The sequence below is a fragment of the Petaurus breviceps genome, unplaced genomic scaffold, assembly GCF_028583685.1.
Source record: "Petaurus breviceps papuanus isolate PSGF00001 unplaced genomic scaffold, PetGlider_PUasm1.0 545, whole genome shotgun sequence".
Classification (NCBI taxonomy): domain Eukaryota; kingdom Metazoa; phylum Chordata; class Mammalia; order Diprotodontia; family Petauridae; genus Petaurus; species Petaurus breviceps.
Genome location: NW_027186366.1, coordinates 2,924,780 through 2,952,528, shown reverse-complemented (window position 1 = coordinate 2,952,528; position 27,749 = coordinate 2,924,780). Strand labels below are relative to the sequence as shown.

Below are 27,749 nucleotides of genomic sequence, written 5' to 3'. Positions count from 1 at the left end.
CCGTGGCACCAGAGTGCAGATGTCTTCACCAACATGGACCGGACAGGAGCAGGCCAGATCCAGCCCGTGGCACCAGAGTGCAGATGTCTTCACCAACATGGCCAGGACAGGGGCAGGCTGGAGATGTCTTTATCAACAAGAAGACCAGCCCTGCTTCCACGGGACTCAGAACGAAAGACGCTGCTTCCCTCCTGACACGGGGGCGGTGCGCTCAGGGCTCTTGCCCACACACGCTCATAGGAGCTTGATCATTTTTTTTCTATCAGGGAGGAGGGAAAGGGGAGGAAGAGAAGGTGGGTTTTTTTTTTTAATAAAGTGAAAAGAATAAAATTACATTTCTAAAGGATGTAAGTTGAATTATTTAAGGGTATAAGCTAAGATTAGAAAGAATTGTAAAGCAGCAGCAGGGCTCCCAGTGCCACGCTGAGCACTTTGAGGGGTGAGGGACTGGGCTGTAGCTTTCCTGCCTTTCCTCCATGACTCCATACTGCATGTGTGCATACAGGCATGTGCAGATGTGTGCAGCTATGTGCACACGCACATGTGTGCCTGTGAGACAAAGAGAGCTGTTTCCAAAGCAGGATTTTCTGGAAGAGCACAAGAACAGGGGTCTCGGCCCCTGTTTCTCTCCTTCAGACTTCAGAGGCGGCTCATATCTGCCTTCCCTGGGCACAGTCTATTTTCTGCCTTCTTGAGAGCACCAGGGCTATTTTCGCTTTGGCAGAGCCGAGCCAGGATTCCAGAGATGCCTGCCTCCTTCTCAGACTGGGGCCGTTAGGCATCTCTCATGTCACTGGATGCTGTCGTCTGTGACTGCACTCCACCCCCATTTTTGGCAGCTGTTTCCAAGAGGATGGGGCCGGCCGGGCTCCTCCCACCCGGAGGACCAGCCCACAGAGAAGGGACAAGAAAGAGAGACCCGCACACAAAATGCCTGGAACCCAAGGCAGGCAGGGCCCTTCCACGCCCCTGAGACCAGCAGCAGTGGCATACAAAGATGAGAAGGGCCAGCTCTCCTTGGTGCATGACCAGCTCAGTCCCGTGGCTTTATAAGCAGATTCTGCGGAGGGAACTCTGGCCGAGAGCTGCCTGAGAGGGAGAGTTTTCAGGAATATGTGTCTCTGGACCACAGCGGGATCACCACCTCCCAGGGATCTCAGTGGCCCTCTGACCGCACGAAGTAACAAGGAGGATTCCGGTCCAGAGACAACCATGGGACCGCCACTGGGAGGGGCCCCAGCCCTGAGCAGGAAGGCGGGTGACCTTGAGCTCCCTTTGTGAAGAGGCAGATCAAGCCAAGTTGAAGCAGGTAGGGCCTTCTGTGGGGCCTTTTCATGGGCCTAAGGATCCAAGTCAAGATGGCAGAACCAGAAGATGGAAGGCACAGAGGGTCAGAGTTCACACCAAAATCAGGGGGATCTTCCTTGCTCCTGGGACCCTTGCAATGCTAGGCTCACCCTGACTCTCTTCCATGAACACGTGTGTGTCCTGAATTAAGAGGACAATGTGGAAAGGAACTTGCGGAGAAATGTTCATTTACAAGTCACTGACCCAAGCAGATGCCCCATCATCCTCCCCTCCAGGCAGGAGGGTCCTGCGCACGCTGGGAGGTCACCGGGCTTCAGCTGACACTTCCCTCTTTCTAAGGGTCTAGCTGGCAGTTTCTCCAAAACAGAATAGGTGCACGCTGGTCCCTAGGAGGCCCCCTCAACAGCTTCCAGTGCAGGGAAGGCAGGGAGGGGCTGCAGAGACTGGTTCATGTCTCCAGAATGTCCCTCACTGCCTTAATGCGCTCCTAGAGGTGGGGGAAACAGCAGGAAGGGAGCCATGTGGGAAAATTCAAATCGCAGCCAAGTCAAAAAGACTTTGCCAGGGATTAAAATGCAGTATTTAGAGCTGAAATTTTGAAAACAGTCAATTAACCATCTGCTTAAATATTAGCTTGACTCTCTTAGCTACCGAACAAGGCAGCATGGCCAGGCAGACTCAGCTGCACTGCTATAGTCAGTCACTCTTCGTCTTCTAGGCTTCAACTGTGAAATGAGTCTATGGCGTGTGCCCGCGAGGTCTGCCGGGTCCAAGTTCAAATGCTGTGACTCTCTCCTCGGCTTAGGGAGGGCTTCCTAAGAGGCCACAAGGGAGAGTCGCTTTTCAGGTGGAAAAATCAGGTGCTGGTTTTTTTTGAAATTGTGTACGAGTCCTGAAGGAAGATGGCCCTGTCACACCAGGTGATGCACCCAGAAGGAAGCTTGCGCCCGAGTCTTTTCCTAAGGACAGGGATTGGCAAGAAAAGTTCGAGACATTGTTCATGTAGCTTCTTTCGATCCATCAAGTTTCGAAGGGTCCTTTCAAGGTAAATCTCCAGAAGGAACCTAACAAAACGTGTTTTCAGGAAAAGTGTTCACTCTGCTCCTCCCCCCCTTCTGGTGAAATAAGCTACAAATCCATGTGTCCGACCCAGAAACTGCCCTCAGGTGTGTTCTGTCCACACCTGCCAGTGAGCAGGGCTCAGGCTCAAGCTTTCATTCCAGATTTACTTGACCTTCCTTACCTGCTGGGAGGCTGGAAGGGCTAACTCACATCCAGGGAATGCCCATATTTCTGACTGAGAAGAAAGAACCCCCAGCCCTCCAGCTAGAGAGGATATTTTGTGGGCACTCTCACTGGTAGTATTTCTCAGGCCCTCTGGCTACTCAACATGTTTCATGGACAAAGAAAAGAGAATCCCAGCCGCCTCTGGAGCCAGAGGGGTCATCATACTAGGAGCCCGAGACCCAGAAGGCTGGCGCCAAGGCCCACCCTGACCCTGGGCCACTGCACCTCCTTGGTCAGCCTCTCCAGGAAAAGGCAGACCAAGGGCAGGCTTTGATCTGGAGTGTCTGTGAATCCTGGGACACACAGGGAAGAAAGGAAGTGGCGGTGACCACCCTTGGGAAGGATCAGGCTCCTAGTTCTAATTTTGCTATGATAATAATAATTAACAATAACAGTAATGACTGCGAGCGTTTACACTGTGGCTTCTATGTGCCCGCCTGGCACCATGTTACAGATACTGTCTGGTCTGATCCTCACAAGGTCTGGGCAGTGGGTGCTACTAGGGCCCCCATTTTACAGACAAAGAAACAGAAGCCCAAGGGAAGCCGACTTAGCGTGGCCACGTGCCCCCAGTCCCAGAGCTGGGAAGTGCCACAGGAAAGGCTGAAGCAATCACTCAACAACGGCAGAAAACACGTCAGCCCAGGTCACATGCTTGCTGAAGAGACAGGAACACTCCGTCCACGTGGATCACTGGGGCAGGTTTCTAAAAGTGCTCCCGCGAGAGCTTTAATCAGAATCACGACAAGGCCCCGGGTGGCCTTGGGCACGAGCGGAATGCCAATCAGGTCACCCATTTATTTCGAGGTGTTACTAGTAAAGGCATCCTCTGCACTCATGGAAATTTAGAGCCAAATAATTCCACGCATAAATCCATCCCAGGAAAGGGAGAGTGACCCCCACTCACGAGCGCAGCACCATGTCTGTGAGTCACGGACAACCACCGAGAACCTCGCTATCTTCACGCCCAACCTTCAACTGGTCCCCAGCGTGTACAGGACAGTAGAAACGCCCCTCCCTGCTCTGGGCAGGCCCAAGGAGAGCCCCAGGTGGGGAGGTGCAAGAAGGACGGGAGGCCAGTGATGCCCTTTCTGTAGCCTGCAAGCTGGCACGGTGCCTGGCACACAGCAGGCATTCAGGGGATGTTAGGACAGAGCCCCAGAAAACGCTGAGAAAGCAAGGAAGGAGCAGAACAGGAGCGATCGGGTGAGAAAGAAGCCCCTCCCCAGGAGGAACACCGTGGAGCATGAGCAAGGCCCCCCACAGCAGTGGGTGGTGAGGGGTCTGCTGAGAGGATGGAGAAGGAAGAGCTGAAGGGTCCGGGCACTGAGAGCTGGCTTGGTCTCACAAGAGAAGGGGGCCGCCACTCTGTCACAGATCAGGACGATGGCAGAGAAGGGCAGGAGGCGAGGGAGGGGATGGCAGCAGGGGCATCATAACAGGCTGCCCTCAGCCCCTGGCTCAGAGATTGCCAGACTCAGAAGCCGCCCCCACCAGTCACGGTGAGCTCGCCGGGATGACCGACAGTGGCACGAGGGCAGCAACCGAGTCCCTGGAGACACCCCAAGACCAGAAATTCTGGCCAAACAGGGCAGGATCCTGCTGCTGTCAGACTCCACAATATTGGCAGCGGGTGGGACAATGTCCCTCTGCTCAGTACAGTGGGGTCCGGGGACCACCTGAGAGCCAGAAACAGAACTTGGGTCTTTTAGGCCACACTCTGGCACCCACCTGAGTCCCCATGTGCCCACGAGAGCCCCCAGCAGACTGATATGGGCAGCGTAGGGCAACATGGGAGGATATGAGGCCTGAGCCCACTTGTCCAAGGCCCTTAGAACCCGTCAGGGCAGAAGTCAGTCATTAAGCACCTACTGGTGCCAGGCCTGCCTGCCTCAAGATGCTCACGCCCCATACACGACTCTGTACCAGAGGCCACGTTCTCGGGGAAGGCCTGGATGAAAAGGAGTGTGGAGGTCTCTGCCTTGCTCCCATGCAGCCTCCAAGATGCCCCTCCTTCACAGAGGACCTCGTGACAGCCCTGGGAAGAAGGTGCTCTAAGGAAAACTGAAGCCAGCAGAGGGTCAGTGACCTGCCCAGGGTCACTCAGCTGCTAAATGCCTGGAGCTCCTTCCTGATAGGAGGCTTGCCCTTCCACGCACCCTCGCTGCCTCTACACAGGATGTCTCTCATAACTATTAAAGCTTATGTTGCACTGGGACTTCTGGGAGAGAAGCCCAAGACTGCCTGGGAGCGGGGGTCACTGAGGTCCCCAAGCATCTGCTCCTTCTGATGTTCACTACGGCCAGGCCTCCCACACAGCGCCTCCACTCACAGCCTCAGGAGACTCTGACCCCAGGGCCCTCCCTGGTAACACACCTGGACGCCTGGCGGCTCCTCTCTGCCACCCTTCATTCCTCGGCTCACTCTCACCCTGCTGAGGCTGCACTGACAGAGTCACCGCACCGAACGGCCAACTCCCTCCTCCTGAAGGGCCAGTCCTCCCTGTCTGGCCCACAGCCGGGGTTGGCAGGATGTCTTCAAAGCCTGGACTCAAGAACTGGGCCCCGGAGGCTCCTGCCTCCCTCTCCACACACAGACTCCTCAGGAAATTGGATGGGAAATGCACAGAACCTTGACCACCTTCCAAGAAGGGTCCTCGGCCTCCCCGGCCTGCCCAAGCCAAGCCTACATGTCCCTCCCTGCCTCTGTGCTGGGACTTGGTTCACAGGGGCTCCATCAGTGAGAAGCAAAGGTGCTGTGGACCCCTGAAGCCCCTACCAAACAATAAGAGGCATGAGGGCCAGTGCCCTCAGGCCAAATTTCTCTTGGTAAACTTCCATGTCAGCTCGGGACACCCTGTGGGTAGGGAGGAGGCATCTCATCAATGTTTTTAGCTGAATCATTTAAAAGTAAAGCAGAAAAAAAAAAAACATCCATTCCAAAGACATCATAAGCAAGCCTCTGCCTCTCCCTCTGCTCCCACGGCCATCCCACCATCTAAGGTTCGAGATCCTGCTTGTGACCAGAAATGCGATTCCCCCTTTCTTTCTCTTCACCTACTTTTCTGGCTAATGTGTGGATGTTTGCGTAGCTTCATCTGTCTGATGGAGATTGTGGGGGAGAGAATTTAGAACTGGAAATAAACATGCAAAACTCATTTCTAAACAAAGATGGGGTGCCCTGCAGAAAGCAGTGGTCTCCTACAGCACCTTACCGATGTCATTAGCCAGGGAGTTGGGATCGGACGTCCCCAGAGTGGCCTCAAACTCCTCCTGCAGACGGTAGGCTCTCTGCAGCAGAGACTCTAGCTTGTGGATGAATTCGGCGCTGATGATGTCCTGCCACAAGAGGAAGACGGGTGAAGAACCAAGAAGAGTGAGACCAGACAGGATAAAGCGGCCTTGCGTGCTCATGGCGACACAGCACAATCACGGGACGTGGACGATGGCAGGGGCCAAGGGGGCGCTACACGTCCCTTGCCTGTGAGATGAGCATGGGGGAACAGCACGGCCAGGGATTTCAGGGGCCCATCTGTCTTTCAATCTGACTGGGTTCTTTTGTGATCCTGGCTATGCATTTAAAAACATGATTTGGAGGCATGGCAGGCTTCCCCAGACTGTCCACCCAAGGGGTCCATGACATCTCCAGTCTTTTCTATTCAGGGGCTTCTAGGAAAGCCCCGCACTGCACCTCTGGGACCTGCCAGCCCTTCCACAGGCTGTGAAGCTTTGCTGCCCCAAGGACAGAGGGAGCATCTCCTAAACCAGGGTCAGCTGGCTACCATCAACGCCTGTTCCCCCACTCGTTCCAAACCCAAGGATGGGAGCCAAAGACTTCCAAAAACAAAACCTGCTATTCCCAATAGAATACACTTTCTAACAGGTCAAAAGACAAGGCGTTCATATGCGAATTTAGGATTTAGGAGCTACTTTAGGACGTGCTTCAATAAAGGTTTGACAGGAGCACGGGCTGGCAGGGCCCAGGCAATCAAGCAGTACTGAGTCAAGCACTTCTTTCAAAGCCTCACTCAGCCCTGGGCACAAGGACTGGTTTCTACTTTTAATCCAAAGAGGTGCTGTGATTTCAAATACTCACACTCAGCCCCTTACTTGCCCAAATGAACCTCCTCACATGAGGTTCCTCTAGTCTGTGTGGACCCAAGAAAAAGGGTGCTGGGCTCAGGGTCGAGCAGGGTAGACCCTGGGCCTATCAACAAACCATCTGTAAAATAGAAAGAACGTCTCTAGAACTTCATCTATGACTGGTCTGAGCATCAGGCACTTTGGGCACTGCAAAAGGTTCTCTCCTTGGTTACAACTGCTAGTCTCTTTGTCTCTTTGGGGGGGGGGGGGGGGCGGGAGGCAACTGAGGTGAAGTGACCTGACCAGGGTCACATAGCTGATAAGTGTCTAAGGCCAGATTTGAACTCTGTGATAGTAATGGCAATTAAAGATTCCCCTGTATTGGCTTGGTTTTCAAATTGATTGTGTTAAAACCCAGAGTTTGTTAATCCCACCTGTGGGATGGGCTTGTTGATGTGAAAAGAAAGTCCTGAATTGGGAGGAGCTGGTGATGTAGATTTGGAGAGACACTAGAGAGAGGCGGAAGATTTTTTTTTTGGAAGCAGCACCTCGTGGAGAGAGAGAGAGACTAAGAGGATTGCTGGTGGCCGCTTTGAATTGCCCTGGACTTTTGAGACCTGTCCCCTGAGCTGCCAAGGACTGAGGAGACATGGCTGTTTTGCCGGTACTTTGTCTGTCTGTTTTGATGTTATTTTGCCAGATTTGTCCACTGGTGAAAGACTGTCCTGTTGAAGAAGTCCTGGAACCTGGCATTTGGTTAAGAAGGCCTGAGACTGTCCTGCAGACAGAGAGTGAATACTGTCCACTGGTGAGGGACAGTACTGTTGTTGCAGGGGTCTGGAGACTGTCCTGCAGACAGAATGAATACTATCCACTGGTGAAGGACAGTCCTGTTGTTGCAGGGGTCTGGGAACCTTTCTGTTGGTTCGGAAGCCCTGAAGAAGGATTTTCTTGTTGGATGTTTACAGAAATCCTGGGAGAGGGCTTTGCTAATGTGTTCAGGGGTTCTAGGACTGTTCTACAGACAGAGGATAAATTCATGAAGGGACTGGCAATGTATCTTATGGCCTTGCTAAGCCTTGTCTCTCCAGGAACTAAGATTGCTGAGAACTTGCCTCGTGTCAAGATGAAGAAAAGACCTCCATTTGGGTATTAAGTGCTGTGTTTAAACTTGATGTAACTCTGGGGTAGATTCAATTGTGATCCAGGGGTGGGGAACTTTTGACCTTATTGTGCTCTGTGATTGACAAGTGAAGGTACTTTACCTATGTTTGGAAACTAATCTCCATTTGAGAAGAGGGGTTTTGTGGTGGACCAAATGAAGGTATAGCCTAGGGGTGGAGAAGTATTTAGAACAGAGACTTTGTAATTGATTGAATGATTGGAAGATCCTGGGGTGGGGTAGTACTTGGAGATTGTTTAATCACACTTAGTAAATGCTGTATTTTGAATGATGTCATGTTTTGATCTTCTCTGTTCTTGGTTTGTCACTAAATAAAATAGAGAGCACCTATGCTGGTATTTTGAACCTGGGAAGTTGCCTTCTTTTGGCATTACATTACAAACTCGAGTCCTCCTGACTCCAGGGCTGGCTCCCTGTGCACTGTGGCGCTTCCAGCTGCCCTCACCCCATTATTCTCAACATCCTTTGTGAGCACCACAGGATGGCCCCACCCTCTCCCTGCCCCAGGCCACATGAGCACCTGCTCTGGTGCGAGGGAGGGGCCATGGGCCTTCCCACACAGAGCCTGGAACAGCCCTGCCTTGGCCTCGGCCGGCCCTGGAGCTCTGGAGTGAGCCCTCCCAGGCAGGGACTGCTGCTATCCTTGCATTTGTGCCTTGAACTTAGTAGGCACGCATTCATCAGACTCAGATGCCTCTCACCTCGACGCTCTCTTCAGCAATGGCGTCACCTGCGCCCAGCTTGATGGCGCCACAGCTGGCTTCATCTTCTGCCTGTCTGCTACGCAAGGTCAGTGCCTGCTCCCAGCGACGCAAGGCCTCTTCAAACAGCTCCATACCTGGGCAAGGAGAGAACAGACAGACCACAGCTGGCATTGTGAAAGCTTCCCAGTGAAGTCACTGGTTTACACGATTGTGGCTCTAAAGAACTACTCCAAACTTCCATTTCTCCTCTCTGGGTTCTCCACAGGAACTTGACCCAAAATCAGAGGCAAAGAGGTTCACAGGTCTCAGGGTCATATGAGTTTATCTGTCAGATCGATGGATAAGTGAGGAACTTAGGACCAAACAAGATAGCGAACATTGAGAAACGTCAAATAGATAATGATGATCATATAAAATCCAACAGTTTTTACACAAACAAAACCAATGCAACCAAAATTAAAAGGAAAGTAGAAAAATGGGGAAAAAATATGAAACAAGTATCTCCGGTAAAGGCCTCATTTCTCAAATACAGAGAACTAAGTCAAACATGTAAGAATACAAGTCATTCCCCAATTGATAAATAACCAAAGGATGTGGATAGGCAGCTTTCAGATGAAGAAATCAAAGCTCTCTATAGTGACATAAAAAAATACTCAAATGGGGGCAGCTAGGTGGCACAGTGAATAGAGCACTGGCCCCGGAGTCAGGAGGACCTGAGTTCAAATCCAGCCTCAGACGCTTAACACAAAAAGTAGCCATGTGACCTTGGGCAAGTCACTTAACCCCAATTGCCCTACCTTCCCCCCTCCAAAAAGAAAAGAAAAATACTCAAATCACTGTTGATTAAAGAAATGCAAATTAAAACAACTCTGCAGTACCACCTTATACCCATCTGATTGGCGAACATGACAGAAAAAGAAAATAACAGAAAGAAAATGTTGGAAGGGATGCAGGAAAACTGAGATACTAATGCATTGTTGGTGAAGTTGTGAACAGATCCAATCATTCTGGGAGAGCAATTTGGAACTCTGCCCAAAGAGTTATAAAATTGTGCACACCCTCTGATTCTTCAATACCACTCCTAACTCTGTGTCCCAAAGAGATTAAAAGGGGGGGAAACAGGGAAAAGATCTACTTGTGACAAAATATTTACAGCAGCTCTTTTTGTGGTGGCTAAGAATTGGAAATGGAGTGGATGCCCATCAATCAGAGAATGGCTGAACAAGATACGGCATATAATTGTGATGGAATACCATTGTGCTATAAGAAATGACTGGCAGAATGATTCCAGAAGAACCTGGGAAGACTTCCATGAGCTGAGGCAGAGGGACGTGAACAGGTCAGGAGAGCGCTGTATACAGTAACAGTAACACTGTTCGATGAAGAATGTGAATGACTTTGCTGCTCTCAGCTCTACAACTTGGTGAAGATGTTTGTCCTTCCTTTTCAGAGGTTCACGGCTTCAGGGAAATGATGGCATGACCTGCAGATGACTTGGATTCGAGGGAGGGGGGGCTGTGCTGGGTCATTGGCCTCCCTTTCTCCTCCAGAGCCATCTGGGTCCAGGGGCCGGATAGTCATCAGGACAACCGGAGATGGCCCTGGATGCAATGGGAGACCCCGGCCCTTTCAGGCTAAGGCCTTTCCAGGTTCTCACTGAGAGTGAGGTAACGCCCATTCAGGGAACAGGCCTCTTTAAGAAGCGAGTCAAGGAAATTAGCTGCTGAGAGCTGACTCCCAAAGGCACTTAACCATCGTTAATACAAGTTCACTTCCACAAATGCAACTTCCAAGTGTATGAACTTCAGTATAGTTGGCTATGGAGTCCTCGGGCATTTTCATACTGGCAGTTAATGTAGTTGGTTGGCTATACTTAAAAACTATGCAAGGTTCTTTAAGAAAACAGCTGTGCAGAGCAGGCATTTAAAGGGGAAGTGGCTTTGTTCATGCACTACCCCAGAATGGAGCGCACTGTGGTGGCTGAGAGGCCTCTGCTGTCAGTGTGTCCCTGATGTAGGGGCTTTTAAAAATGCAATGGGGAATTGACACTATTACTAGAGAAGCAGATAACACCTCTTTTGGGGAGTAAAGCACAGGAATTGAATACATTCCTTTCTCTTAAATAATTAAGATGAATTATGCCAGGAAAATTGGGTCCAGGTATACCTTCTTTGTGTATATAGGCTACGTAGGTGGTGGCGGTGTTTTAAAAGTGCAAAAGGATGCCACGTGTTCACAGCTGACTTTAAATTCATGGAATTCCTGTGAAAATGTTTAGTCTTAATAGCTCTGTCTAGTTTTAGGAATTTCAACTTTGGTGTACAAAATAACTTAATTTAAAATTTTTACTTTTTCAGGTTTTTAGCATTAATTTAAAATAAATGCTTAATGTCAGGCAATGACTTTCTGGGGAAGAAGGCAACCTGAAGTATGTACTGATATATAGCCTCTTTTTCCAGGTATGATTTTTCTGTGATGTCTACATGGTACCACATGATGGCATTTTCAGAATTAATTGCAAAATGGATGAGAAACCTTAAAAATTTGTAGCTCGCTTCCCCCACTTTTATTGTTTATTGCTTTGTTGGTCTGATCTACCATTACAAACGTGATCATCACCTTAAATGTCAGTTGTTGATGTGTCCCTCTTGCTTGGTTAATTCACTCGTGCTATTCTACATAATCAAGCTTGGCACTAGTTTGCTGATTGGTTCCAGGGGATAAATGGATACAAATCATTGCACTGTACTGTTATCCTTGTCTGCTTGCTGTTATCTGCCTTTTCTAGGCATCATAATAAAAACTAGACAATTAAAAAAAAAAGAAGCGAGTCAAGAGATGGCCCCTTTAAATATAAAAAAAAAGAAGAAATTAAAGCTGGGAGGGGAAGACTCTCAGGGCTGCTGTTCCAAAGAGGAACAGTTCCACTGACATTCACTGTAAGGCAGGAGGGCCTAACTAAATACAGCCATTAAGTGGAGCTTGGGCAGGCACCTATTGGGGTCCAATCTAAGAGCTTCAGAGTGAACTGGGTTTAAAGTTGTTAAGGCTTTTAACCTTAAGCCCTGGTCCAGAATGCCTCCCCCTCCTCCACAGAGATCCAAGACACCACCACACACCAAGTCCTGATGGGAAATCCCCACCACAGCAACAGTAGCTGGCAGCCGGGGGAGCAGAAGTAGACAGAGGCCCCTGGCCAGGGGCACAAGGGGCAGACCCCTCCAGAGCAGAAGGGTGCAAGGACAGGTGCTGAGCAGCCACTCGACTCTGGCTCCCAGACCCGTAGCCGCCAGGGCAATGACCAAAGAGATGCCTGCAGCTGTCTTTGAAGCTGCAGAGACTCCCAGCTCTCCAATCAGGGAACAACCAACATCCCACCAGGGATGAGCTCACAGGGCTGGGGCCTTGACCAGACTCTGTCCCAGATCACATCATTCTGGGAGCACCGAAAGATGGCGGGGACCCCGAGATCCAGGACAACTCGACACCTGGGACCCCAAGGAAGCAGAGGGGCCCTAGAGGACACCCCCCCCCAGGAGTGTACAGGATTGCCGAGCATCAGGATGGACACCAAGAAGGGGACTGGAAGAAGCCCATCCCAGAGAGCTAAAAGCCAAGGACCCCCTAGACACAGACCCAAGAGAGAAGGACTCTGAAACATCTTCAGGCAAAGCCAGGAGAGATAAAGCGAGAGCTAAGTCGGAGGAAAACATGAGAAAGGAGATGAGAGGGATGGAAGAAAGATCTGAAAAGAGAACTGGCAGCTGAGAATTAATTCCTCCCCCACCCCCCAGAAAAGAGAATTACAACTGACCCGGCAGAAGTCGACGACTCGGCGCCGAACAGAAAACGTTAAGGCCAAGAACACAGCGCCCCTGGGAGAAGCTGCCCAAGGCCAGAGAGAACCACGGGGCCAAGGAGGTATCCACGAATACCACAGGAAGAGCAGATCCGCAGATCCGCCGTGCCAAAGGAAAACCAAGGAGCCTCCCCTTACTTTACCTGGACTAAGCAATACCAGATCCACCATCCTTTCCTCATAGAACCCAATTTCATCCACGTCACTGTCCGATGACTCTTCTCACTATTCTATTTTCCCTGGGCTTCTTAAAGTTAAGAGGACAAAAGTCATTGGAAAGGAGTCCAAGGACCACAGCCAGACCCAGGTAAAAAGGAAGACTTCCCAGCTCAAGCGTCTGCACTAATACAATCCAACACCAAATTTCTCCTCCTTAAAGCTGGGGTCAGCACACCAACAGACGCAGTCCTTGGACACTCAGGGCATGACAGGCTGGTCTTGGTGCTGGCAAGTCCTTAGAAGAGAGAGAGAGGCATCTCTCTGTGGAGGCACAACTCTCACCCTCAAGCCAAGATGGCCAAGGAATGAACGCCAAACATCAAATAGCACCAGGCACATGACATGAACCAGGACCAGTCATCCCCAAGCCAGCCAGTGCCCAACAGCTATCCCCCCCAGCGCGGATGCTGCATGAGGAACATCAGCCTTCTTCCTGAGAAGGGAACTAGGAGAGGTACATTGGAAAATGCCCCAATCTCTTCCCCACAGTCTGTAGCCTCACCCACTATGGAGGCTGTGGAGGGAAGAGCTAGGCTAGAATCTGCCCTCAGGCACTCACTGGCTGGGTAAGCCTGGGCCTTTACCCCCAAATTTAAAGAGTGAGGCTCCCACAAGCCTCCATAAGTGTGGAAAGCACTTGACATCTCTGAAAGCTCCTGGAGGGTGGGGAGAGTGAGTGAGTGAGAGAGAGAGTGAGAGGAGGAAGAAGAACCCATGGGCTCCTGGGGGCTGCTTCAGGTGAGTCCAGGATGCAGCCAGTACTGAGGCAAGAGAGGCCCTTTGGGATGGAGCCCCATTCTGCAGCTCTCCTGTTCTCAGGCCAGAGGGAAACACCAGCACAGAGAACAAGGGTCAGATGGCAGCCACTCCCCTGGGAAAGAAAAGCTGGAGCAGAAGCCCAACATTTCATTAGGAAGATGACAGAGGGAGAGAAGGTCAGACAATCCCAAGCTCCCACAAGAGATAAAACAGCACCTCAGGGTAAATACTGAGCAGTAAAAATAAACAAGAGAAAGGGCAGAACGAGGGTCTTCCTGGGACAATCTGAGAAGGTCGGAAGTGAAGCCCCCGAGGAGGAGGTTTGGTAAATGCCTCCAGGCTGGGGACCTTAAACAACAAGCCACAAGTAAGCCACAGGAACTTTTACCCCCAGGCCAGTGAGGGGAATTGGGCATCTGTAATGGGAATGTAAATGTAAAGACCTTCCCTGCCCCAGGCTAAAGTGCACCTGGAGCCTGGGGTGGGAGGCTTGTTTCTCAGTAGATACTTTTTGATTGGCCAGTGGGTCCAGAAGGTTGTTACGTTCTCTGAGCCAGGAGAAGGCTATATAAGCCCTGATGTGTAGCTTTGTTTTGGGGCTCACTTTGAGAAGTGTTCTGTGATTTGATCTGGATTCTGGGAAGCCGTTGTTGAGAGCCCCCGCCTCGGCTTTGAAAAACCCAGAATGTGGAAACCCAGATGTTGATTTGGTATGGATGTAATGGCTGGACAGTTTGGAAACCTGTCTACTTGATCTGTTTCTCTGTCTTGATAATTCTGTCTGTATACTCTGAAGTTCGGGGTGCTGACCTCTTTCCCCTGAACTAGGTAAGCGATACATAGCTTGTTAACCAGTTTTGAGTTGCTTTCCTTTAACAAAGCAGATCCAAGAACCTGTGTTGGCAGCCACCCTGGGAACGCTGGGGTGCTTGCAGATACAGCATCTGAGACCTGGTAAAGTGAGAAGGAACCAGAACACGCAGGGTGAGCTCAGAAGCAGTGGGGCGCGGACACCACTGGCTGTGGGCACTTACGGGAGGCTGGAGGTCTTGGTTTGGGTTCCAGGCCACAGGGAAGAATTGAAGGAGGATTCGAGGTCAGAGGCACCACCCTCCCATACTCCAGGACTAGAGGTGATTACAAAAATTAAACTATTACCAAAAAATGCACAGACAAAGGAGAAAGACTCCAACCACAGACAGTTACTATGGGAATAGAGAAGACTGAGGTTTGTCTTCAGAGGGAGAGAGTGAAGCAAAGGAACCCTCTTCTATCCCAAAGAGTAACATCAAGTGGTCACCTGCCCAAAAAGAATTCACAGAACTTTTAAAAGACTTTAAAAATCAAATGAGAGTGAGAAAAAACTAAAAAGAAAAACAGACAGTTATGAAAAGAAATTCAACCAATTAGAGAAGGAGATCCAGAATCTTAAGGAAGAAAATGACTCCCTGAAAATTAGACTTGGGCAAGGAGAAGCCACTGAAGTTATAAGAGATCAAGAATTAATAAAACAAAATATAAAGAATGGAAGACAATGTGAAACATCTCATAAGAAAAACAAGTGATCTGGAGAACAGATCAAGAAGAGAAAATATAAGAATGATTGGACCACCTGGAAGCTATGAGTAAAAAAAGAATTGTGATACAATAATACAAGAAAAAATTAAAGATAATTGTCCTGAAGCATTGATTAGAACAAGAGGGGAAAGCAGAAATAGAAAAAAAAATCCACTGATCACCACCTGAAAGAGATCCCATCAGGAAAACCCACAGGAATATACCCCAGCTCAAAGATAAAATATTACAAGTTACAAGAAAAAAACTATTTAAATATGGCAGTACCACAATTAGAATCACACAAGACCCAGCAGCAGAGACACTAACTGAAAGACCACAGAGCAAAAGAACTGAGGATCCAGCCCAGAATATCACACCCAGCAAAGCTAAACGTAAGCCTGAATTTTAAAAAAGGACATTTAATGAACTGTCAGGCTTTCAGGATTTTGTTTAAAAAATCAACTAGACTGAAGAGAAGAGTTGACATATGAGAGCCAAGAGAAACACTGATGGCCAAGGACTTCATGAGGACGGACTGCTCACCTTGTACACATGTAGAATGTAAAACATCTGTCTAAAGGTGTTATTAGTAACTGGGCCTGAGTATGATATGAATTTTAAGAGTAATTATCTCATACAAATGAGGCAGGAACAAGAATTGGATGGGGGAAGAGGACTGGAGGTTCCAGAAACCTGCTTTCACTGGGAATGGGTTTAAGAAAGAACAAGACACAAGACATACCTAACAGAGTTAGAAGTCTTCTAGATTTAGAGAGAAAAGAAATGCTAAGGGGATAGGGAGGGGGGAGAGGACAAGGGAGGGATGTCTAGAGGGGAGGGTGAGAAAGAGCTCCAAGGAGGTATGGGAGGGGGCTTAGATTTATGGGAATGGGAGGACAATGGAGGGATCCTGGGGGGAGGGCAAGGCAGTGGGCGGAGGTAAAGTAGGACAGTTAGGAAATAAGAGGTAGGCACAAATACAAAACAAAGATCAGGAGGAGAATTTGTCAGGGAAAGTATATATTGATGTATGTATGTATGTGTATCTGTGCACGCATGCATCTATATCTTTACGTAAACACATCCATTCTTAGCTGTAGCCTTTTGGGGGTGGGGGAAGGAAGGAGCAAAAGAAAATCTACAAGGAAGCAGAGAGAAGAGGGGCAGCTGTAGACACACTGTGTGGTAGTTATCAGGTGGGCTTTCTTGAAATGAAATTTATTCTGTGTATTTGGAATCATCTCCCACATTCTGCTGTGCACAGGGCATGCTTATTTGGCACTTACTTTTCAATATTTAAGTTTACAACACATTTCTTTTTCTCTGTGGTGTATTTAAGTTCCAGTATTTAAGTCTAAAATTTAAAAAAATGTTTAAAAGATGCCAGAGTCTACGTGGCACTTTACGGGCTTGCTGGATCACAACGGGCATTAGAAAAGATTCCAACCTTCAAATCCCACACCTCTAGGAGTGTCTTTCTTACCCATCAAGTACAGGTTCTCAGGAGTGGTCACAGGAATGTTGACCAGCTTTAAGTCCTCCTCATCCGTCTTGTCCCAGGAATTAGAATTGCCACAAGCACAGCTATGACCAGAATTGGCACTCTGGACCTGAAAGGAGAACAAAGGGGCTTTTCAAGTCCTGCTGCTAGGGCCTGTTGGCCCTCACAGGGAATTCTGAGACCAGCTCTCGCACCCACGCAGGAATTTACAGCCAATTCCATCAGCGTGCAAGGCTTACAAACCCTGCTTGATGGCAGAGCCCAGCGCCCCTCCTGACACAGAGAAACCAAGACCCTCACAAAAATCAAACAGCAGATGCTCTGGCCCCACTGGACCGTCCCAGGGGGCAATGGACAGGGGCTTGGAGAATCATCGTTTGGGTCTATTCTGGGCCTAGGAAAATATGCTGTGCACGGGCAAACGCTAACTGGGTAAGGAAACAGGGACGGGTCAGGCTCCAAAGAGGAGGCACCAGAGTCCCCCAGGGTTCTGCTGGGAGGATGCTGTCCCCCATCACCTCCCTGAGAGAGTTGAGGTTCCACTGGTCCTGCCTCAGGCTGAAGACAAGCAAAGCCCCTGCTCCTTCTTCTGTGATCTCCTAAGGCCTCAGATCCAGCCCCCACCATTTCTTGTTGCAGCTGGGACGGGTCAGCCTGCCCGAGCACGCCAGGAGCCTCCAGAGGACACCACGGCCGTGGCTGCTGTCTCCAGGGCAGGGCACCACCCCACCTTCATTCAGCCCACCAAAGGACTGGGCCCAGGTCCTTCTAGACGCTAGCTGCTCATCTCCTGACTCGGGGTCTCTGTCCCCAAGGACCAGGCAATTCCTTGCCGGTTACACATCTAGGTTTATTCTAGCTCAGCCACCCCCAGGGGGATGGCTGCCCCCCAGGACTCTGCTTCATCTAGAGCTCTGCCACCTCCCTTCACAGCCCTGCAGGCCCAGGTCGCACAAGGCACCCCCTCTGCACCCCTCACCCCACTGATGACGCCTCATGGAGTCATCAGAAGAGCAAGGAATAAGCCTTTACGGAGAGCCTACTGTGTGCCAGACACTGGGCTCTGCCCTTCTGACACATTTCAAGGGTGCTATCCACCCTCCCCCAGCAGGCCTAGGACCCAGGGATGCTCTTCTCTGTCAAGGCCTGCAGTCGGCCCAAAGCCCACCCGACTGCACCCACCGAGTGACTCCAGGACCTTGCTGTTTTAATTTATTTTGGGGGGTAGGGGAAGGGCACCAAATATGAGGGAGAAGAGGACATGGGGCCAGAGAAATCTAACATCAGAATTATGGGGGTGCCTCCCCAGGCGCCCTAATGACCACGTGTTACCAGAGCCCCTCTGGGGATCTGCACTCCGCTTTTTCAATCCTATTCCTTCCATCAAAGGAAGGCGGCTAAGGAAGGGCCAAGGCTGGGATTTGGGCAGCGGTTCCCACCTTTAGGCCCAAGGGAGAAAGCACCACAACTCTGTCATGAAGGGCCCCACGCCCTGTGGCCACCCTCATGTGCCACACCAGAAGGACCACCAGATGCACACACTTCAAGTTTCCTTAAGATAGTATCCGTTTCATTCCTGCTGAATTTCAGACCCATGACGACCCAGGCAGATCCAAAGACTGATGCAACTCTAGGCGGCCCGCTTGTCTCCTCTTAAAACTGGCGCCATACTGGTCTGTTATTGTCTGCAGGCTGGGGGCTGTTCACGGACATTTGGGGGGAAGGGAACACCTCCTTTCCTCATTTAAGGCAACTGTACCTGTTCACTCTCCCCCTCCCAACCTGGAAAGTCCCTACTCTTTCCTCCAATTAGGAATTAGATTACCTACTTCTGGATCCTGGTTAACTGTTTTCTTTTAGTTAATTGGTCTTATTTGATTAATTCTTCTTAATGCATAAAAATCTGTCTCCCTCTGTATTCAGGGTCTCTGGACTAACCGGGGAGTCCACTGGCCCATTTCCTATGCCTATTTTGCTAATAAACTATATGGCTCAGATTTCCTCAATTATTTTTATTCCCGTACCAGTTTTGTGGGAGCCAGAACCCCAGGGCTCCTAGTAAGAAAGAGAAGACCCAAACACCCCAGGGGCACAAAGGAGCTCCTGCTGGACATTCCCCTTTAAGGAAGCACATCCACGTACTCACAGGAACATTTCTCCCACCCACTTCTCCTCTAACACAGCCGCTGGAGGCAATGCTTCTGCATTCCTCACAGAAAGAGGGTGAGACCCTAAAAGCATGTAACCAAAAGGTCTCTCTGAGCCCAAACCCACCAGATGAAAGCACGCTGTGGCTCTACTCACCGAGGCTAAGCTTTGGACGGAGCCCGAGTATTTGCTGAAAAGGCCTCCATTGCTGTAGACACCAGACTGAGACCCTTTGTCTTTAGCCGAACTCAGAGACAGGGTCAGGTTCTGTCGGCTGCTGGAACAGCTGGAACCTAAGAACACACACAGAGTCAGAGGAGGTCAGGGCTGAGCTTCTTCATCAGTCAATCCAACGTGGAGAAGGTGGGCTGATGGGGGAAGGATAGACCCAGACAGAGAGGCGCAGGAAGGCCGCTGTGACTGGTTCCTATGTCAGGGTCAGATGTCTGCCTGGGCAGCCACATGACTGAAGCATGTCCTAGGGGCCAGGCTCTGGGGAGGACGGACAGACCCTACTCCACTAACGAGCGACAGACAGCCAAGTAGAGGGCAGGCTTCCTGAAGAAAGTAGGCAGAGAGCTCGGGCGGGCCTGCACCAGGGGTATCAGCACAAGGAGCCACGGGGCACGAGGCCTGAAACGTAGGGCGCAAAGGAGCCCGAGGAGGGGGGGAGGAGGGCAGCACCTTCACAAGGAAGGGGGAAGGAAGATTCTAGCAAAACGTGAAAATCCCCTGAAGCGCGCCATTCGCGCCGGAGGCTAAGGCGGAAGCAGGCTGCTTCTCACACTTTTTCTTTGATTCTTCTCCTATGTGGGATTGCTCAGGAAGAGGGGAGGGAGAACATTTGGAACCCAAAATGTAAAAAAAAAAAAAAAAGGTTATAAATTGTTTTAACACATAATTAGGGGAAAAAATACATTAAAATTCTTTAAAATGACCAAATGTACAGCCAGTCCAAAGCATGGGTGATGGGGTTTTGTGAAAACTGAGAGCTGCTTCTGTAATAAAAAAGACAACACATGACCGGACAATGAAGATTATGTCCAACGTAATGACCACGGGCAGGCCTGGCCTGGGAGTCCAGTCTGCCCTCTGACCATCCGAGCCAGCGGGGACCACCAAGGGGATCCCACATGCTAGGCAAGCTGCCCTGTCTCCTGGCAGGTTCCATGCTGGGAATCCCCCACAGCACAGGCCCAGCCCCCACCAGAGACACCCTGCATCTGGGAGGATTTACTATCCAGGCTCATTTTGGCCTCCCCACCCACCTACCTTTTTCAGAAGCTGCTGTTTTCGCACATTCCAGGGCAAGATGCCCAGGTTCCCATGGCAACCCTTTTCTTTTTTTCTTTCCACGCCTTCTTTTAAAGTGATGGGCCAGAAAAAGGACAGACACTGCACTCACTGCGGTCACTGCAAACAGCTTCTTGACCCCAGGAGAGAATTTGATCTGAAAGTGAATCAAGTCGGGAGTGAGAGAGCAACAGAAGACTCAACACGCCATGGCGTGTGCCCCCCACCCCCCACCCCGCCCTGTGACATCTGTATCTCCAGTATGCCTGGCTCTCAAGGCCAGCCAGTGCAGGGCAAAGCAGGGGATTTCCAAGGAGCTCTGAGCTGCTGCACGCTATGCTTTCTGAGGGTCCTGGGCACAAGGCCTCAGGCCCTGAGGAACCCCCATACCTCCAGCCCAGACAAGGCAGGGAAAGCCAATCTTGAAATGAACAAATGAGTGAATGGACAAATGAAAGAAAGGGAAGGAGGGAGGGAGGAAAGGAGGAGAGAGGGAAGAAAGAGAAAGGAGGAAGGGAGAGACTAGAAGGGAGAAAGGAAAGAAGGTGAAAAGAGAGAAACAAAGCAGCAGCCCATTCAAAAAAATAACAAATTGACTACTTTAAATCTTTTGTTACTAAAGTTCTTGACTGTCAGTGGAGAGGCCTCTTAGTCGTGAGACAAGCAGGCACCGCAGCAGGAGGTCATTCAGTGACCCTCTGCTCCATCCCACATGTACAGAGCTCCCTTCTGTGTGTCACTGAATCATCAGGTCCAACCCATTCATTTGACAGGGGAGGAAACTGAGGCAGACAGAGGCTCAATGGCCTGTCCAGGGTCACCCTGCTAGGAAATGTCTGAAGCTGGATTAGAACTCATGTCATCCTCACTCTAGGCCCAGTGTTCTGTCCACTGCCCCTATACAGCCTAGCTCCCCCTCCAACTTCACCAAACAAACAGAAAACACACCAGACTGAACCATGATGGGAAAACCCAGGAAAAAATCCCAGGGGGTTGTATTTGCAGGCCAGCCTGGCAGAGGAAGACAGACAGGGAGGTCTGTGGGCCAGGGGCACACTATGGGCTGAGTACTCCAGCACAGGAAAGGACCTGGCCCCCAGGGCCGGCTCCCCGAAGGGGGGGGGCAGGCTGGCCTGCAAATGCAAGAATGTCTGCCACAAGTGTCCCAGGGCAGACTGAGGTGGGGACCTGTACCCAGAGGCACAAAGCAGAAGAAGTCCCTGGGCACTGAACCTAGGAATGGAGCCTCTAGGCCCACTGGCTAGAGATGGGGGTTAGGCCAGCAGCATCAACCAGGATCCTGCAGCTCAGGACTGGCAGAACTCAGGCCAGAGGGGCAGCACTGAGACTGAACCAAATCGGGGCACCCTGGGAGCGCTGACAGACGGCAGGTGCCTGGACTGAGCGACCTGTCCACCAAATACTCCAGGAGGGAAGCAAGAAGAGGAGTGCAGGCCTTCCCTCCAGAAGCACCAGAGCCTGGTCTTCACATCAAGTCTGAGTGAGGAAGAATAAGCAAACAAAAAAAACCACTTCCATAAAAAGCCATTTTACTGTCGAGGACACTCAAGAAACAAACCCTCGAGAAGAGAAGGGCTCCAAAGCACCTACATGCAAAGCCTCTGAGAAAAACAGAACCTGGGCACAAATCCAACTAGAATTCCTGGAAGAAATGAAACAAGAGTTTAAGAAAGAACACTTACATGTTAGAAAGCAAAACAAGCAGTAAGAATGCCTGGGAAGGGAGTTAAGAGCTCGGCCCACGAGGCTGAGTCCAAGCAACAAACTCCCCAAAATCCAAGTGGACCCCACAGAAGCCAAGACAAGAAGAGAAGGCGAGGTATCTTACGATGAAAACCACTGATCTGGGAAACAGGACCACTGGACTGAAGCAGGGCAGAGAAAACAATGTGGCTGGAAGGAAGAGCCCCCTGCTAAAAATCAAAAGTAAACAACAATCCAGCAAGGTCTGAGAAGATTCCTTCATGGAAGTGAGAGGACCACATATACTACAGACTGCACTGCTTCAGATCCTTTCAATATAACCACCAGCTGTGCTGATTTTGTTTCCTTAAAAAAGATTATTTCTTATCTGGGATGGTTCCCTGGGAGAGGGAGAGACAGAGATATTTGGATAACAGAAACAGGAAATATCAATAAAAACTTATTTTAAGAAAATTATCCATCAAAAAAATAACTGGACTATCTGAACACCATGACCCAAAAAAGAGCCTGGATATCCTATTTCAAGAAATCTTAAAAGAAATCTGTACAGATCTCTTAGAACCAGAGGGGAAAGTGGAAATAGAATCTATCCATCACCTCCTGAAAGAAATCCCTAAATGAAAATTCCCAGGAACATCACAAAAATCCAACAAGCAGCCAGAAAGAGAGAATTCAATTACCAAGCAGTCACAGTCACGATCACATAGGATTTGGCAGCCACCACCATCAAGGACTGAAGAACTTGTGAGGACAGCAAAGGATATGGGCTCATAATAACTTACCCAGCAAAACTGAGTATAATGTTAGGGGGGAAAACGAACCTTTAATGAAATAGAGGACTTCCCCAGCATTCCTAGTGAAAAGTCCAAAGAAAGCTGGAGAGAAACCCTGAAGTTCAAACACAAAAGTCAGGAGAAACTGAAAACATGAATGAACAATGAATGGACAAACAGCTTACATTTGGACACAGTGAGATGATCCACGTGCCCCCTGAGCCCTGTCTTCATCAGGGATCACAGAAGGAGACAAGGCCTGGGACAGGTTATGTCTCGAGGATCTTAAGACTGTAAAGAGAGGAGAATACACGGCAAAAGGAGGGGGAAGGGGGGATCGCGCATTTAGGGAAAATTATCTCACATGATGAGGGGGCACAAGTAGAAATCTATTATTATTTTTCTTGGTCTTTTTTTTGGAGGAGGAAAGGCTGGCAATTAGGGTTAAGTGACTTGCCCAAGATCACACAGCTAGTAAGTATTAAGTGTCTGAGGTTGCATTTGAACTCAGGTCCTCCTGACTCCTGGGCCGATGCTCCATAAGTAGAAATCTGTACCAACAAGCAGGGGGGAAGCCGATCCCTGAACCTCACTCTCATCTGAATTGGTCAGAGGAGGAAAGGACGCACAGAGCTGGGAACAGAAGTAAATCTCACTCAACAGGGACATAGGAGGAAAAGAAGAGAAAGGGGAGTCAGAGAGAGAGTAAACTGAGAAGGATCAGTCATAAGCAAAGTGAGTTCTAACTAAGGATGCACAAAAATCTCTATGGCTTTTTCTGAGGAGGCAAAGAATTAGTCTGAGAGGATGCCCATCAACTGGGGAATGGCTGAACAGCGATGGTATACGAAATGTGACAGAACACCACTGTGCTGTAAGAAAGAGATGATTCCAGAAGGAGATGATTGCAGAGAAAGCTGGAAAGACTTATACGAACTGAGGCCAAGTGAAGCAAACAGAACCAGGGGGACAATTTACAGAGAGAAATGTGGCAAAGACGCAGCATGACCACCCGTGACTCCAGAGGAGTGATGATGCTCCCACCTCCTTAGAGAGAGGGACCAAGAGCCAATAATGTTGCATGACGCTGGGGGGCAGACTTGGCTAACGGGGAAATTGCTTTGCTTGACTATATACAGCAGGAGTTCTATCTGGCTTTCCATCTTAGTTGGTGGGGGTTGGGGAACAGGAGGGTGCAGAAGAGAAGCAGATTTCTGCTAACTGAAAAAAGTAAAAAATAGTTTAAGAATGCCCATTGCAACAGCAGTGTACTGACTACAACAAGTCCTAAACATGAGGGCCTCCTCAATGAGATCCACAATCGCAGAGAAAAACCAAGCAGCGGTAGAATACCCCTGTTCAGCGGGACACGCACTTGCGTGGACAGCCACTGACATGGGCCATCGGCCCATCTACCCTGAACAGATCCAGACTGCCTCTGAGAAACTGCAGAGCACTTTCTGTGACCCCAAGTCACAGCTCCTCCAAAATTCCTCGCTCATGGGGAGGTAAATCTTGGAATCTTCTCAGCATGAGGACAAGTGCAATGTGGTACCTGGCCAGTGAGCACGACTGTGGGAGGCATTGTCCGGGAGCTGTGTGCTTAAGGAGGAAAGGGACCAGGCGGGTAGTGAGAGTGACCTCCAACAGAGGGCCAGCATGGGGGCTGCACACAGTGCAGCAGGAAAAGCTCAAGAAAGCAAAAAGATGAAGTCTCATTCTGACCAGAACTTTCTATCCGTTTAGAATAACCTCATTTATCTCTGATGGAAATCATCAGGACTACGCCTGCTTTCCACAATTTGGCAGCAAAAGGGAAGACTGTAGACCCTCCTTTCCTTTGGAAAGGCCTTCAGAGTTGAGTAGGTTCCCTGAAAACAACATGAAGGTGATTCTGTTTTTCATTCTGCAACTTTCTTTTTATTGTAGAGTTTGCATGTGACTGTGAGGCTGGTCTTTTCTCTCATCTCCAAAGTTCAGAGGAGAATAGCTATTTGTCTTTTTAGTATTCCTGCTCAAACTTTTAAACCCCCCTCCAGACAAAACAACTTTTGTGAAATACTTATTGTTGTGGTAACTCCTGCACCAAGGTCATGGTCCCCACCCCTCACCACTGACTCAGCCATTCAAAGCCACAGCTCGTTCTCAGAAAACCGGTCTCTCTCCACCCCTCCTCCATCTCATCCTTGTAAAACTGAGTCTTTTCAATGTAAGTGTAAGATGCGAATTTATCCCTAGTCTGTGAAATGAGGCTCATCCTGAGGTTCCAAGTCACCAAGACCTTTCTGACCCCTGATTCCGTATGTATGTATGTGTTAGCTCCTGCCCCCAGCTCTGTATCACCCGCAGGCCAGAAGGCCAGCAACAGCTCTCCAGAAGCCTCCTGGAGGGCCTCCTTCCAAGCTACTAACAAACAAGGAAAGCCTCTTCATTGAGTCAGCCACTGCCAGACCTGCCAATCAGTCAAGGAGTTTTTAGCAAGCCCCTCCTATGGCACTATCCTAGGATGACCAAAAAAAGATGAGGAAAAAAAACAAGGGTCCCTGTCCTCAAGAAACTTACATTACATGTGGAAAATCAGCCCACAAACACAACGAGCAGATCCCATGAGGGGTCACACTATTTAAATTTGCACTATTTGAAGTTGTAATTGTAGGCAATACATGGTAACTGTTCCACTCCAATAGAAACATGCAATGAAAATTTTAAAAAATAAGTTTTCATCTGTTTACTAATATAACAGTAAAGGTTAAGAAAAATGTATTTTCAATACATGTTTATTACAAAGTAATAGGGTATTTATAGAAAGCAAAATTTAAAAAAATAAAGTTATTACTGAATATCATACCTAAAGACAAGTCTAAAATTATATTATAAAAATGCCATTCTTGTCATTTAAAAGAATTTAGCAGCTACTTAAAACAGATCTCAGGTACTACCCTCACACCTATCCAACTGGCTGTGACAGAAAAGGAAAATGATAAACGTTGGAGGGGAATGTGGGAAAACCAGAACCCTAGTGCTGGTGCAGTTGTGAGCTGATCCAACTGCTCTGGAGAGGCTAGAAAACTGTGCCCACCCTTTGATACAGCGACACCACTGCTGGGGCTGCATCTGAAGGAGGTTTTTTTAAAAAGCAAAAGAATCTATTTGCACAGAAATATTTATGGCAGCTCTTCTTGTGGCGGCGGAGGACTGGGAATTGAGGGGGCGCCCATCCATTAGCGGAGGGCTGCACAAGCTGCGGCGTGTGCCGTGTGCGTGTGAGGAATGTTACTGTGCTATGAGCCTGGGGCAGCGCGAGCAGCCGGGAGAGCACAGGGCAACAGTAACAGTAACGCATACAGTAACAGTAACACATACAGTAACAGTAACACTGCACGACGATCCCCCGCGCATGCCCTAGCTCTTCTCAGTGACACACACCCAAGGCAGTGCCGAAGGGCGCTGTAAGACGCCAGGGCTCACTTCCTTTTCCTGCCCAGGATGGCTGCACACGGATAACCTGTATCGGTCCCTTACCGTCTCGGAGAAGGGGGAGGGCGGGGGAGGAGGAAAGGGTGGAATCTGTCATTCAAAACCTAAAACAAAAAGCCGGAATGACGCCGCTTTTACTCACAGTTGGGGGAAAATAAACTCTACCGAAGGTGTCCATTTCAGCGGCACCCCCGAATCTGCCTACCCATCCTGCTGAACTCACACGGGTGTCCCGGCATGACCTCGCCATCCCTGTCACACAAACTCACAAAGCAGTGAGCGCAGCTGCTGCCGAGGCCCCATCACTGAACGGGCCCCGCCGGGCTCAGCTGCACGGAGCGCCACTGCACGCGCACTCCGCCCGCACCAGGAGCCCGGGGGTCCCGGGGCCAGAGGCCCTTCCTTCTGACATCGGCACGCGGGACCGAGCCAGGTGAGGGCGGAGGGAGCGCGGAGCAGAGCCGGGGCTCCGGGGCTCGGGGAGGGGAGGCCCGCCCTCGCCCCGGGCTTTACCTGCACCAGGGAGCGGTACCAGGCCAGCGGGAGGTCGAACACGCGCAGCGCCGCTGTCCTCAGGGAGAAGGGCGGCTCCGGGCCCGGGCTCGGGCTGTCCTCCAACATGACGCCCGCGGCCTGGGGGACCGGAGAAGAGGCGTCAGGGAGGGAGTGCGGGCCGGGGAGGGGGGAGCCCCGAAGAGGAGCCGCCCCGCCCGGGACGAGACCGCGGTGGGCGGGGCCTCCAGGGGCTAAGGCCGCATCGGAACTCACGCCTTCCGGGCGGCGGAGCTGGAGGTCCACGGGGGCCCTCCCCTCGGCCCCCCCCCCCCACAGCCGCCTGCCTCAGTTCCCCCGTCGGGTAGGGGGGGAGGCGGAGCACTGCCTCCAGCTGCGTTTCTTAATCACCTGCTGCATGCCCGGAGCAGCGGTGGAGGGAGGTCCTCCCCTTGCTCCCATTTGACAGACGAGAAAACTGAGGCTGAGCAGGGGGGCGGGGCTTGGCCAGAAGGGCCGCCCCCGCCCGCTGACCCCCGTTGACCCCTACCCTTCCCCCCACGCCCTCCATACCTGGAGACCGAGCATAGACGGCCGCCGCTGCCTGGAGACGCCACCGGAAGGGAGGGAGTCCTTCCGGGTCACGGCCCGCCGGAAGAGGCGGGGTGCGATCGAAGCCGCTCCCGCCATGATGACTCTAGGCGGGGTTTCCAGCTCGTCCCGCCCCCGCCCCGCCTTTCTCCCTTCAGCCAGGACGCCGCCAGGGGGCGCCCAAGAGCTGAGGGGGCACTCGGCCTCAGGCGCTTTCAGGTCGGCCTGCCTCAGTTTCCTGACGTGTAAAGCAGGATGCTTTCTCCCCCTCCCCTTGTGGTCTCCACCCTCCTTCCTCGCCAGGCCCCCATGGGGTTGGCCGTCTCCTGAGGCCTGCAGCGTGGTCCGAGGCTGCATTTGAACTCGGGTCCTGCGGCTCCCTCCTCCTCTCCCGCCGCTTGGCAGACAGGGGCCCCCTGGGCCTCCTGCTCCTCCTTTTCCTTCCCCCAAGCTTTCCTGTGCCGCCATTAAGGGGGAAATGCTTGTGAAGCACCTACTGTGTGAGGCGCCTACTGTGTGTCTGGGGGTGCAGGGAAAGGCAGGAGGCGGACCCTGCCCTCAGGGGGCTGCACAGAGTGAGCCAGCCGCGGGGCACCCCAGAGCCCAGAGGCGCTGGCGCAGCCCCGACGCCTGGGTCAGCAGGGTGGGGAGCAAGGCGGGAACGGTTGTGAAGGGCCGGCCGGCTCACTCCCGCGCTGCAGGCGGCTGAACGAAGGCCTAGGGGCAGCAGTGGAGCTGAACTTGGTGGGCAGGCCCTGAAGGATGGGGGTGGGGCGCCCTCTAGCGGAGGC

The 27,749-nt window shown here is 50.8% G+C and overlaps 1 protein-coding gene and 2 long non-coding RNA genes across 6 annotated transcripts in view; 2 read left to right on the top strand and 1 right to left on the bottom strand.

The window, feature by feature from the left end:
* MIGA1 (mitoguardin 1) overlaps nt 1-27,064 on the bottom strand; it is a 48,976-nt gene extending 21,912 nt beyond the window's left edge. For 2 of the 4 annotated variants that reach the window (XM_069102231.1, XM_069102233.1), the window contains exons 1-7: nt 26,941-27,064; nt 26,389-26,508; nt 19,880-20,057; nt 18,764-18,900; nt 16,442-16,568; nt 8,562-8,698; nt 5,810-5,933 (exon numbers count right to left, since the gene is read on the bottom strand). In XM_069102231.1, coding sequence (XP_068958332.1) covers nt 5,810-5,933; nt 8,562-8,698; nt 16,442-16,568; nt 18,764-18,900; nt 19,880-20,057; nt 26,389-26,508; nt 26,941-27,057 — 940 coding nt within the window. In that variant the 5' untranslated portion in view covers nt 27,058-27,064. Of the gene's footprint in view, nt 1-5,809; nt 5,934-8,561; nt 8,699-16,441; nt 16,569-18,763; nt 18,901-19,879; nt 20,058-26,388; nt 26,509-26,778; nt 26,839-26,940 lie in introns of those variants that run through there. The other 2 variants (XM_069102232.1, XM_069102234.1) reach the window with 2 other exon arrangements.
* Nucleotides 5,905-27,749, top strand: part of LOC138172458 (uncharacterized) — a 36,117-nt gene continuing 14,272 nt past the window's right edge. Inside the window, exon 1 of the long non-coding RNA XR_011171121.1 lies at nt 5,905-7,503. This is a non-coding gene — a long non-coding RNA (uncharacterized lncRNA). The remainder of the gene's footprint in view (nt 7,504-27,749) is intronic.
* LOC138172456 (uncharacterized) overlaps nt 22,824-27,749 on the top strand; it is a 12,142-nt gene continuing 7,216 nt past the window's right edge. Inside the window, exon 1 of the long non-coding RNA XR_011171120.1 lies at nt 22,824-26,308. This is a non-coding gene — a long non-coding RNA (uncharacterized lncRNA). The remainder of the gene's footprint in view (nt 26,309-27,749) is intronic.